General features: G+C 22.7%; 2 protein-coding genes across 2 annotated transcripts; both read right to left on the reverse strand. All coding sequences in view use genetic code 6, as the record gives it.

The window, feature by feature from the left end:
• Positions 1-1115: 1115 nt before the first annotated feature.
• On the reverse strand, positions 1116-10520 carry TTHERM_00532520 (transmembrane protein, putative; the record flags this gene model as incomplete). Its single annotated transcript, XM_001024373.2, has 21 exons — positions 1116-1125; positions 1179-1342; positions 1486-1944; positions 2003-2252; positions 2321-2445; positions 2495-3225; positions 3345-4499; positions 4569-4760; positions 4819-5041; positions 5100-5396; positions 5455-5652; positions 5707-5829; positions 5883-6487; positions 6537-6930; positions 6989-7687; positions 7793-7959; positions 8027-8729; positions 8789-9208; positions 9262-9495; positions 9716-10111; positions 10251-10520. The coding sequence occupies 21 exons, from the start codon at positions 10518-10520 to the stop codon at positions 1116-1118; spliced, it is 7815 nt and encodes a 2604-aa protein (XP_001024373.2).
• Positions 10521-11907: 1387 nt separating this feature from the next.
• Positions 11908-13735, reverse strand: TTHERM_00532530 (hypothetical protein; the record flags this gene model as incomplete). Its single annotated transcript, XM_001024374.2, has 3 exons — positions 13561-13735; positions 13133-13212; positions 11908-13056 (listed from the first exon to the last, which is right to left on the reverse strand). The coding sequence occupies exons 1-3, from the start codon at positions 13655-13657 to the stop codon at positions 11908-11910; spliced, it is 1326 nt and encodes a 441-aa protein (XP_001024374.2). The 5' UTR covers positions 13658-13735.
• Between the last annotated feature and the right edge of the window lie 679 nt (positions 13736-14414).

Consider the following 14414-nt stretch of genomic DNA (forward strand, 5'->3'; position numbering starts at 1 on the left):
TTTATATTAAATTATGTGTCTAACTTATTATGAATAATTTTATTTTAATTGAAAACAAAATCATAAACTAATTTTTAAAATCTAAATACAATTGATAATATTTATTTATTAAACAAATAGTTTTCCTAAATGTAAAAATAAAAAACTATTTTAAATAAATAAATAAATTAAATAAAAATAATCTTTTGATATTTTTTGTTTAATAGATTTAAATATTTTATTTTAATTAAATATAAAATATATAAAATTTATTTTTCATCCTTTGAATAATTTCATAATTGTAATAAAAAATAAACATTTGATCTAAAAAAAATTAAACACATGTGGCCATAGTTTTTATAATTAATTATAAGTAAAATGATTAATTTATTAAATCAATTTTATATTTAGTTACACGTGTCTAATTTTAAATGAGTTTACATTAATTTTAAACAAAAATATATTTTATTTAAAATATTAAATACTGAATATAGTAGAATATGTTTATTTATTTATTGAACAAATAATTGTTCTAAATATAAAAATAAAAAGAAGTATTTTAAATAATTAAATAATCTTTTGATAATTTTTGTTTAATTAATTTCTATAATTAATATTAGCTAAATAAAAAAAAATAAATTTATTTTTTCATCATTTGAACAGTTTAAATGTTTTAATTATATGATAATAATCATGAATATTATTATTTGGTTAAATTTAATGAAACTATTGATAAAAATGTTTAAAATATAATTAAAAAAAGTATAAATGATATTTAATTTATGGATATTTAAGATATCTGTAAATATTTGCATTAAAAACTTAGATAATAAGTAAAGTAAGCTATCAAAAAATTCTATCAGGCTTTAATTTTAAATGTTAAATTTAAAATCTTTTATTTTTTATTTTAAATAAATTAATTGTATTTAAAAATTTATAAAATTATTTTTTTACTAAACGAATTAAAAATTTTTTTTAATTCTCCTATAAAAGTAAATAACAATTTTCATTAAAAAAAACAAAAAATAATTGAAAAATAAATTTATTTGGAATAATTAATTTTTTTCCTTTATATAAGATACTATTAAAAATTAATGGAAGCTAATTTATCTAGTTTTTGGATTTGGCTAGTGTAATCAGTTCTCCCTATTTTTATAAAAGTTGATATTAAAAATTAAAACTAAATAGAATTTATTTACAAGTTTATTGAATATCCAAATATTTTCTATCCAAGAAGAGAAAAGATTTGTGAATAGACTTGTTTTTTTAAGAAAGCAACAAAATCATCAAATAATTCCTTATTAGTATTAAATATATTCTCTCTTGTATATGGTTTAATAATTGCTGAGACACCATTCAAACGCTAATTTATTTATTTATTTATTAATTTATATTTGTTTATGCAATTGAAAATAATAAAATAATTTAATTTTTTTAATAAATTTCATAGAAGATATTAAGCAAACTGTTTTGAAAAATTTTATAATTATTGATCTATCTTATTACCTTTAAAGAAGATGCTGATTTGTAGTGCAATGATATACGTAAGTCTTTAACAGTTACTTTGCCAAAATAATAATGGAGAATAATTTCTTCTTGGGAAGACAGTTAATTCTATTTTAATGAAGAATTACTGTAATAACTTGATCTTGCACTTTAAGAGTGGTTTGATTTTTCTGATTTTGAAGGACTTGAAGTAGTTGGTGCTTATTCTTCTTAGAAAAGGAATAAATATATAGGATCAAATATATTTTCAGTTAGCTTAACTATCAATGGAGGAATGAAACATTCAAATCTATTATATGCCCTCCACTCTGTATTAAGATTTATACCCCTTAAGTCAACAAAGTCATGTTCAATTCTAATTTGTAAATCATTTCCTTAATATTGTATCATGTCTTTATAATCTCCATCCTCCATTAAATTTTTTAGTGTAACTTATCCAAATATTAACGAGAAATGACCCTAATATTACAAATAAATAAATATAATTCAAATTAAAAAATTATAAAATATATTTTACAGAATTGTTGGAATAATTTATTGTTGAAGACTTCAAGCTCGGAAGACGGAAATCTAAGAAAGGCTTTCTATGTGAATCTAAGATTTTTATAATACAAGTCTACAAAAAATAAGAAATATGGCTGTTTTATTGCTTATTATCTTATTGCTTTTGATGAAGATGATTCTGTATATGGGAAATTACCATATTTTTACCATGTCTTTTTAGTTCATTCTTCTTCTATTCGAATTAATGAGTCCATAATTATTATCTAAAAATTATAAAGTGAATATTTTTCAGCATTCATTAAAGATAATAGATAATTTATGAGTTAGTTACCTTGCCTCTGATTAAAGTAATAATGAAAAGAATTCTAAAGTTTTTATAAAGCAGTGGTAGTCTATACTTTCTATTTCTGAATATAAATTCTCTACCCTCAAGTCTAAGCCTTTGGATCTTGGTTGCTAATTATAATTTTAAAAATAAGTCAAAGTAATTTATAATATTAATTACTCCATTCCATTTATAAATGTAGTCATCATCTGCTTGAGGTATGTTTTCTAAACTGACATTACGCCTAGCTCGATTTAGTTCTTAAATATATGGCTTTGAGAAGTCAACAATACTTTATTCCAAATTAAAGCTTGTATAATTAATTACAGCATGAGTGGCTCTTATAATATGATAAATATTATGTGTTTTTTCATAATCGTAAACCCATCTCACAGCTGATTTTTAATTTTCTTTTCTAACTGAAAAGCAGTCTAAAGTTCTAAAGAATAGCTTAAAATTATGCTTCATGTCAATCTTTTACTTGTCATATGGAAGCTGATGAGATTATATTATCATAAAACATTTTTCTCTAGATGTTAAAATCATTTAATTTTTTTGTTGCTTATAATATAAATTAAACTATGGATCTTCGATCTGAAGCACAAATTTCAAACGTGTTTGAATTTTTCCATCAGATCTGTCAGCAGTGAGTTACATTCTTTTATTTATCAAATTAATCTCATTTTTTTTAATGATCTCTTCATTTTTAGATTCGGAACTTTAAGTTTAAGCATTTTTAACTTAATCTTTTAAATATTAAGCATTTTCCTCTTCATATTCGGTTGGAAATAGGACATTACTAACTATGTTGTTTAGCTAAGATGTTATTAATAGCTTGCATCCTTTAAATGACAAGCAGTTTTTAATTACTTACTAAGGTGTTATTTCTTTGTGCATAACACCATTTTCATCTATTTAGATTTTAGAAATAATAAAATTTAGCAAAATTTGCTCTTTAAAAATAATAAATAAAAGAAAAAAATTTTTTATTGTGTAAAAATAAAAAATTTAATGAAAAATAATTAATTACCTTATATTTATACTTCGAAACCTAATTATTTATCTTGTTCATAAACAAGACTATCTGAGCTAAAGAAAATGCTTGATACATTAAAATCGAAATCTTCTTAATACTATATATTTTAGGAATCTTAACCTTTTTAATCATGGTTTTAATGATGATGACTATGTTATGATCCTCTTTCTTTATTTACTTTAATTGGGAAAAGTTTAGGCTAGCTTAAAGAGTGCTTTATCTCCGTATGACTTGGATCAGTATTGCTTTTAGCTTAATTGTTATTTTGAGATTTTGAAATCTATTTTCCTTCTTATATTATAGTATTTTCTGAATTATCTTAAGAATTATTTAATTTTTAGGATTTTATATCACTTTAATTAGATTATGTAGAAATTTGACTATCTTTATTGAGTTTTTCATTCATTTAATTAATGTTATTATTATTTTATTTTTCAGAATTAGATGCTTATTCAGTTTTAGATTCTTAAGCATCATTACTTGATTTACATGACTTTAAAGGTGAATACTTAGATTCAAAGTTATGCTAATTATCATCTGTAAAATATAAAATATCATCTTATTTTTTGTTGTTTAACAAGATATTAGAATTATTCTATTTATCATTTAAATTTTCTTGCAATTTTTAGCTACTTTTTAAAGAATCTGATTGAATTTCTTGACTTTCCTAATTAACTTCTGTCAAAGTTTAAGACTTAGATTAACTTTTATCTTCTATTTCTTAACTCTCTTTAATGTCTTATAGACTAAAATTTTTTATTTAGATTGTCTTTTAAAGTAAGCGCTGTTCTTAATCTAGAGGCATATTTGAGTTATTCTCACCTATAACTATTTAATCATTAATTTTTATTTTTGGTTAGTCAATATTTATTTATGCATTAGTTTTTATTCTGTCTCTATTTTCAAATTCAGGGAATTGTTCTTATTACTGTTATTGTTCATTTTCTTCTGTTTCGTTGCATCGAGAATAATCTGTTTTCGGTATTTTAAGTTTGTCTTCATCAACTTAAATAATACTTGACATTTATTTGAAGTTAGTATACAGCTCTTAGTGTATTTTGAAAATCATCATATCTTTTGCTAATTGCATATCTTTTAATCCAAAATACTCCTAAAATACATTAGGATTATGCATAGAACTTTTTTGATCTGATAATAAAAATAAAATATTTGTAAATAACTAATAAATATTTCAACTTTATATGGATTTAATTTTACCTCTGCTCTTTCTGAATTATTTAGGATCCAGATTCAAAAGATTAGCTTTTTCTCTAAAAACTGAACCATACATGTAGTCTAATTTGCCATATCCAGATTGAATTTTGAAAGATTATTTTGCAGAATTAATAGAATTAGGCTTATGGAATATATTAAAAGATAATTGTATACAATCAAAAACGAATTACATTCCTTGTTATTTATAAAAAATAAAAATAAAAAAAGATATTTCTACATTTTATGTTTATACCTATAATTGGATCTAATTCGTCTTACTTAGATTAAAATTCATCACTCTCCTCAGGATCTGAAACTATTTTATGCTTAGGATTTGAAAAAATAACTCTCGTAGATGACATTAGCCCACGAACTTTAATTTCAGAGATGTGTTTTAAAATATTTTATTTGACATTTTTTGAATTTAATTGCAAGTTTATAGTGTAAATAAATAGTGAGAAAAAATCTGTATTTTTCTATTTTTTTGTTAAAAAAATGATTTATTTTATTTTTAACTATATAAATATAATTTACTCCTAAGGCTTTTTCTTATTCTTCAAATTCTTCGTCAGTTTGTTAATTGTCTTAATTACTTTTATCTTTATTGGGAGATCTATCTCTATGTTTTTCATCATCAACATTATGTAATGAATCCTTTTCATTTAGATTCTTTAAAAATTCATTTTCGTTTGTTTCATAACGTTTAATGCCTATGTTATATAAATAAAGCTGGTCTCTTCTTAGTTGAGGTAGATTTTTAAACCACTGAATGAAATCTACTTGATAATGTATGAAAGGTACTTCACTATTCTTAACTATTCTTTTAAATTTCTTTAAATAAAAATTTATAAAGATTTAAATTTAGCACCTTAAATGTTAAATAACTTACATTTATATCTCTGTTTATTTTGTTTGTATTTTTTTCCTTTTAGTTAATGTTTTGTATAGGTTCAACTCTGGGCAGGTTCAATTTAGAGAAAATACTCAAATTTTTGGAAACAAACTATTTTAAGCTAAATTCATTATAAGAAGCAACATAGTGATTTTCTATTGTCCTATTCCAATTAAGTTCGCACTCTGCTTAAATCTATTTTTTAATTATTTTAAGAAAAAATTTCACAAATCCAATTAATTAATTTACCATAGGAATCTTTAGTGCATGAGTTTCATTCTAAGGTCTGGGCTTTCTTTTTATTGATACATCTTAACAATAAAATTTAATATTATCACCTCTTATCATAAAAAATGATTGCTTTATTGTAAACTGTTTGAATAAAAAAATAAATTTTATATTTAGAAAAGTTAAATATTTATTACTTTTAAATACTCTTTTTAATATGGGTATATGCTTGTCAATAAATTGAAATTCAAAATCGAGTCTTTGCTCATTAAAATTTTGCCATGGTAGCATAAGCGAATACTATCCCAATACGAAAGTTAAAATGATTGTTTTAAAGATTTTGATTTATCATCTTAAACGAAATAGCTGGTTTTTTAGTCTGTTGTAGATTTCTTTTCAGGAATATCTTTTTATGATAATTTTTCTTGATGAATAGCGCTATTCTATTTCATTCTAGTACCCTAGTTTTCATTTAATGTTTAAATAGTTCCACTTTTATCTCTTATCAATTATTGCTGGTAAGTAGAATTCTTAAAGGAAGATTGAGATCTATTTGATGTTGTTAGTTCTTTGATTCTTTTTAGAATTTCATGAATTCCTGAAGCTTAACAAAGACCGACATTTAAGTCAAAATCTCCGAATTCAGTGAGAAGATTGTAAAATACTCTTAAAGAGTGTTCTTTATATTATATTTTAAGCTGTGCAAAAATAGCCTACAAGTATATTCTGCCCTTTTCCATGAGTAAAAGTGGTATAGGGTAATCTCTTATCGTTATTTTAGCATCTATAAAACCAGCCTCAACTAAATAAAAAAAAAATTACTAAAAATGCTAATAAAAATATTATTTTACCATCCAAGCTGCTAAATTATTCGAAGGTCTCTTTTTTAAAGTTAATTTTAGCAAAATTATCAACATCTACTATGAAATTTATAATTGATTTAAAATTAGTTGCGAATTTTAATGGTTTTAGCTAGAGAGTGAGAGATTAACAAGAAAAACAAAAGAGAGGATCCACTTTCTTTTTATCTTTCAATTCTAACAAAATATGCCTTTCGTTGTATGGTATATCTTATTGCAAATAGTTTCTAATAAAAGCCTAAAAGTTCATCATGAAAGTGTTCTAACTTTGCTCTTCTAAAATTATTGAAAGGTTTTTCCATTAAATAATAAAAGGCTCTTTGAAAACTTAATTGAAGTCTTCTTAGATTTCTTTTTTTTCTTTCTTTGGGAATTTAAGATTTAACTAATATTTGATTATAAAATAATTTATCAAACTAAAATTATTCTAAAGTTCTAATTACTTAAAGAGAAAAGTCCTTAACTCTATTGGTGCTTTCTTTTAATTCCTAGAAGTAATCTGTTAAGTATTTCATGTCTTCATTGATCTTTAAAGTTAAAGTATCAAATATCAATTCATTTTCTAATTTATGCTTATAATCTTCATTATTTTAGTGATTATGAGTAGCTGATTAAGGTATAACTTATTTTATAGAGTACTCAATGTGCTTTATCTCAAATATATCATATTCTCTATTATCTTAGATAAAGCAGTCGCATTTATATTTCTCTGTAATTTTAGGTATTTCTATTTTTGCCTTTTTTGGTTTGAACTCCTTTTTAGTATATTCTGGTTCACTCTCTTAGTACGTCGAATCAAACAACCTTGAATTTCTAGGTCTTATCTCATCTTATTCTTCATTTAGTGAAGTATTATTAACTTGCTATTCTTATTTATTTTGTTCTTTTAAGTAATCCTTATGTTTGGAGAGGTTACAATCCTCTATTAATACATTTTGGTGATATTTTTCACAAAACTACTTTCTTTTGATATTAGATTGATTTCTCATTCCTATTTTTAGCTTGATACTTTTAAGGATAGTCTTTTAATCTTTTGTCTTAAAATTTCCTTCTGTGTTCTTTCCTAAAAAATCGCATAATAGTTAAACATTTTACCCATCATTGAACTCATATTAAAATTTAAATTAGTTAAAATCTAGAGACTATTTTATTAAAAAATATTTATCTTATTAAAAATTTTTTTTTCCTTTTCTAAAAATCAAAAATAAATAATTTAAATTCTATTTTAATCATGAAAAATCGTTTACAATTTTTTATGGCTTGCTAAAAGGGTCTGGTGGCTAGTAAGGATTTACAAATTTTTTCTTCCTTACTTCATCCAAATAATCAATATCAAAATTATTTTTTATATCAAGGACATCTTTAAATGTTTCTTCCTTAATCTAAATCTATAGAAGCATGAATTTCATATTTTCTTTTATTATTATTTTTAAAACAAATTATATTTAATACTTAAACTGTGTATTTATTTATTCTTTTACATAAAATTATTTCATTATTTTCAGATGTGTCTTGCTAGAATGATTCCATAGTAAATATTTTCTCAGTTTGTTCAATTTGAGGTACAAATTTCTCTAAAAGAAGATTATTAAACGTGTATTGATAGATACCCTAATATACTGCATTTTCTTCTTTTTGTACACAGAAATATCTTGGCTTTTTGCTTGTTAAAGATATTTTAGAGGGACCACAGTAGGAGTACATCTCAACAAAGTCAGTCTAAAATTCTTGTTCTAAGTAAGGAACTGTAACTTTATCAAGAACATTTTCAGTATTTAAAATTGTTTCTAACAAAATTTTGTCATCAACAACTAAGTATTCTGATAATTTTAAATCCTAAATCTGATTATTTAAAGTTGTTTGATTTTTTAGGTTATTGCTACTATTTTATTGGCTAGATATGTTTAAAATATTAGTGTTTACACCAGTTGCTGGTGTAGAAGCGTTTGAAGATTAGTTACTGTTAATTTAATAATTTTAATGACCATAAATAGAGTTAACACTGTTAGAGAATGATAATTTAATTTCTTGTAAATACTTTTTTTTGCACTCTTCAATATACTTCAATAGGCAAGTCTTGTATAATTCAAAATCAAATTCTAAGTAAGGCCTTTAGTTAATATTTATGTAAGCCTCATATAATTAGAATGCAATAGGATGTATGTGAATTTATGATTTCAATTACTAAAAAATTTAAAAAATTTCTTAATTCAAATAATTTTTTTATTTATTTATTTGTTTACTCCAAAATTGTCTAATGTCTTTAAAACTTTAAGTGATTTTAGTTCATAGTCTCTGCATGTTAAGTATGATCCCTTTTAGAAATGGCAAAGTTAAATCGATTCCTTTGTAGTTGTAAGTGCATTGATGTTCATATCTTAAAAGTCTACTTATATAGTTTCCTTGACTACAGTGTATTCATGGAGTTATGTTATGACCTAGACTTGAACCATTTCTAATAAAAGATTAACTTCGCTGCATTTATTATCTTTAAGGAATCCTTCTTATTCCGAAATTTGATTCTCTAAATTAAAAAATTTAGCTTTTACTAAAGGGATACTGATGTCAACCAACTCTGGCATAGGACTTCTTGAAGGTTTTTCCTTAACTACTAAATCATTTTTTATAAACTTTAACAATCTTGCTTGATATGTCCTAAAGTACTATTTTATTGATTAATTTTAATAAAATCGCTATAATTTTTGTTAATTGTTACTTTGATGTATTTGTAAGCATTGCAAGTTGCAGGCGAAAATTCACATGTGACTTATTTAGATTAGATGAATATTTTAGATCCATTTATGCAATCGTCTGATGTAAATCCAAATGGCATGTGAAAGTTAACTTAAGGTTATTCAATAGTAATGCATTTATCTAATCTTTAAGTAAAATCGTTCATTAAAAAAGCATGGAATACCTTCGCTTTAATTATTAGTTCTAATTTTTCATCCTTTTATATTATTCAAAACAAAATAAACCTTATTAAATCAATTTATTTTAAGCATTTAAAAAACTATTTAAGATTAAATATGAATTATTCAGCTTTTTCGAAGGGTTTTGAAATAAAAAAAATATTTTATATAAAATTTTAAGTAATATAAAGCTTTTTATAAAATTGCTATAATAAAGTTGATTATTTTTTATTACTAGTGAAGAAAAAAATAGTTTACTTTATTAATTAAAGTTGAAAATGAAAATCCTGGAAAACTTAGCTTGTATAAACGATTTGTGGTAAATAGTTTGAACATGTGTGAAATTTCTCTTTGAGTTTTTTCTTGCTTAAATTCATGGATTGGTTGCTGATTCTTATTTTCAATTATCGATAATTACAATTTGTCCACTTATAGTTCTACAACCTATAAGATCACCATAACTATAAAATTGATGATTCCTGACTTTGACCTTTAATACTAGCTCTGCTTTAATTCAACTTTTTTACTAGAAGAGTCATCAACTACCTTGTATTCTTCTATGATTTGCCTAATTATTGTTTCTATGTTTTTCAAAATCTTGCTTTTATCTATTTTAGTATTTCTAAATCCATCAATCTACGAGAGATGATTTTCCTACAAAAAAAAAAATTTGTATTTAAAGTTATATCATCATTTTTTCCTATAAAAATGCAAAGTATTTGTGAGTGATTGATTGATTTTAAAATATATTTTCTATTATATAAATACTCTCAATAATCAAAGTAAAAATTACCTTCAAATCCAAGTAAATTTTCAACAAATTTATGCTGAGAGTAAATTTCTTATTTTGATATTAGATCTTGATAGATGGGATTTGAATTGCAATTCTTTATATTATTGGGTCAGATTCATAAGGGAATATTGCTAAAATGTCTCTAAAATAATTGTAATCTGAAATCTTAAAATCAAAGTAATCTATTGACCTTTTGATAATACTTCTTATAACTAAAGGAGAAATTAATATGACTATTAGTATGGCTAATATTAATGAGTATAAAATCATTAAATTTGGTATCTATCAATATTATAAATTAATTAGCTTCTATTTAATATGTGTTATTCTTAAAATATTTAAATCCTTAGAGCTAAGGATAAAAATGCTAATGCCAGTCTTTGAGATTTATTAGAAATATCTACTTTATCTTATTAACAACTTTTAAAATGTAATAAAAAAATCTAAAATGATTAAATATTATTATTATTATCTTGACTACACGCTGAACTTGATTTTTAATAATTAATATTGCTTTTAATTTCGATTTTATGCTTAGTTAGTTAGTTATTTAGTTATTATGTAATATTTTATGTTTTCTGATAATAAAAAAGAGACTATGTCAATCAAAATAGAAAAAAAAGATAATAAATAACATGTAAAATTAATACATATAATTCCTTAATAATAGTAACACATTAGTTAACATTTTATTCCTATATATTATAATAATTTAATTCTAAAGTATTTATTATATGATTTAAAAACTTCTCCACGTTTAAGAATAGTTTGTTCTAATATTCAATCTATTATATTTTCAGTATAATGAATTATTGTTTCTTTAAAAATTAAAAAATTTTATTTTTTATTTTAAAATTTAAAAATGCATTATTTAATAGAAATACTTTGTTTGTTTTTGGTATAATCTTTTACTTTTAGTAACAAATATCTTATTAAAATAACATAAAAAAATTTATTAATAAAAGTAGTAATAAAAAGTTAATTTTACTTTGCTTTCAAATTAAAAGTAACAAAAGAATAAAGCGCGGATTTTAGTAGTCTTAAAAATGCTAGAATTAGTCATTTTATTCAAAATAAGTTAGTAGATAATACTAATATAAATACTTGAAATAGAACAATTAACGAAATTATATTTTTTTTGATAGGAGCACCAAAACAAAAAAATATTAAATTCATTCATACATATAAACATGGAAAATACAAATGTTAATATGCGAAAATTAATTTAATCATTTAATGAATCTCACAAAATTAATAGCTCTGGATATGTAAATATACAGATGAAATCTATTGATTTATTTATATTAAATTATTATTAATTGCGACTACTTAGAAATAAGATAACTAAAAATAAATTAATTTGATAGAAAAAATATCTGATTTGATAATAAGAAAATCAAAATTAATATTCTATATTCGAGGAAGTTTTAGAAAAGCAAAGGTTTTTTAAATTGATTGCTGAGGAAATTAACAAATACTTGAAATGATTAAATAAAAACAAAAAAAATTGTTTGAATTTATTAATTAATTTACGATTTGGTTGAAAGTAAATACATTAAGTAAATATACATTATCACATATTTTTATTATAAAATATACTAAATAAATATTTAAGCTAAATTGCCATTATTGTTGGTTGCATTTTTAAGAATACTTTTCAACGTTTCCCTAAAAATTTTTCCATTTTTTAAGAGTGAGCTTTGCGCGCAACTTTAATAGAACTGAATTTACAAGGATTTTTAAGAATAAGAATAAATGCACTTTAATATTTAAAATAGAGACAAGCTGTTTCAATATTTTTACTATTCCTTGCCCATTGAGCAAGGTCATACTCAAATATTTAGTATGCTATCTCCATTAAAGGTAGATTGTTATGCAAGGTTTCTTGTTAAATTACTTTACATATTTCATTGAAATATTAAAGACTTTTTGTAGAGGATCTTTTTGCAAGAAGCTGCTTGAAAGAGTCCTTTAAGGGAATATCTTTGCAGCGAGCTTGAAAGCGATCAATAAACAAAGGAATAACTTGCTAAATGATATTGTGAGTTTCTTTGGGATCATTCTTTTTTTCTTCTTATTTTTCTTCTTACATATTACTTTCAGTGTTTTCACACTCTTACTCTTATTTTATACTTTAGTTTGATGATAGTAAAAAGGATCCATTTTAAATTTATTCTTATTTAATTTCTTACTTAATCAAAATATTGAAAGGGTTTTATTAAAAGCTAGATTATTTTTATAGTTGTTACTGCTATTCTATGTTTTAGAATTGCTAATGAGCGAATATTGTATTATCACCTAATATTTTACCATTTATTTATAATCTATTATTATCTCTTAAGGAAGTTAGAGAAGAAAGATAATTTATGCAATTATCTTTATTAGCTGTGTTATTTTTAAGCTTTTAAAGAGCTTGAATTTTACTATTTTGCAATGTAAAAGAACTGTTTGAAGACATTATTGATGGAGGGAAAGTAAAACCTGAATAATTTATAGCTGGAAATGCTTTGATGTCAGTTTTGACTCCATCTTTTATGAGCAATTTTGTATTGTTTTGTATTAAAGTTGTATTATTAATGTTTTTATTATTATTATTATGATTATTATTAAAATATGTTTAAGTTGAGTCCTGTGTAGGCAAGGTGAAAGGTTCAAAGGATATATTAGTCTATTCATTGGAGTTGCATTCTTCATACTCCTTTTTGATTTGGCTGTTATTTTATATGATTATATTATTTACTTCTGTTTTAACTGAAATATTCTTTTCTTCTTATTTTTTCTCCTCATCTTGCTTGTCCTGGTAGCACTATTTATTTAAAAAAATTATTATTAAGAAACACACATTCAGTTAAAAGTAGAGCTAAAGAATTCAAAAATCATACTGTTGGAATGCTTTTTATTTGATTGAGACTCTAAAGTTCTTAAATTTGCAAGTACAATTTAATAAACTAGTTGAAGAAGTCTATTTTTTAATAAAATAATTATTGTTAGAATATTTTTTTTCTTTGAATTAATGTAGAGTTTAATATAATCTAATTCCTAAAGATGAACACCAACTTTGAAAATATTTATGAATGCTCTTACTTGCCTATAAAAGTTTGATTCATACCAAAATGCAGTAAGGATAATTCAAAGTAAGATGACGATTTAAAATTTAAATTTCTTGCTCCACTATATAAGTAGAATGCTTTTTTAATGGTGTTTCATATATACATTCACCTTTCAGTCATAATTTGAAGTATCTATTGAAAAATGTGCCTTTGGAGACCAGAAAAGTAATAAGGTGTTTAAAAAGATATAAACAACTTACCTTAATTTTATTCATTTAAAGGTTTGGTGTACAACTGACTTTATAGAATATCTAACTGTATGGGCTGCTTCTGCTCTTATGGTATATAGGTCTTCATTATTCTATTAAAGTTCAATGTGAATTTCTTTTTGTTTAAATTTTTGCTTGTAAATTGTTTTTTAAATTAAAGAGATATTAGAAAAAATATTCAGATGTTTAGCCACGATTAATAATGAACATTTCGAAAGTTAAAGCCTATTAAGGCAATGCATATATACATATATAAGTAATATAGACATTCTTCTTTATGAATACAATACATGTATGTATGTAATGGATAAAAATAAATATTGAATGTTAATTATCATATTATTTTTTAACTTTTTGTTTTTAAATAATTCTAAGTTCTTTCCCTTCTATACTTTTCATCAATTGAATTCAAATTTCTTATTATACAAAAATAAATAATTCAGAGGAATTAATTCTAAGAAGCAAGCTCTAATAAGATAGTTATTAAATAATATACATTTATTCAAAGAAATTTCCATATGCACTCAAACAAAACAAACCAGACCTAAATTAACTAAGCAATAAATAAATTTATATTAATTTTTTTCTAATTTGTTTGCTTCTTTGTTTATTTATTTATTGATTTTCTTTTGTTAGTTTTTCCGCTCGATAAATCCCAAAATACTCATAGTATGAAAGGATTTATTCTTTTACATCAACTATTACATCTTTTTGTTAAATCCATCAGTTTTAATAAAATCTATTTCAATCTAGTAATGTATTATTATATTTATTTTAATAGAGCTAGTCTATTACAATAAAAAGTTAACTCAATATAATATCAAATAATTATTTTTATTAAGAAA

Source organism: Tetrahymena thermophila (assembly GCF_000189635.1).
Source record: "Tetrahymena thermophila SB210 genomic scaffold scf_8254385, whole genome shotgun sequence".
NCBI lineage: Eukaryota > Ciliophora > Oligohymenophorea > Hymenostomatida > Tetrahymenidae > Tetrahymena > Tetrahymena thermophila.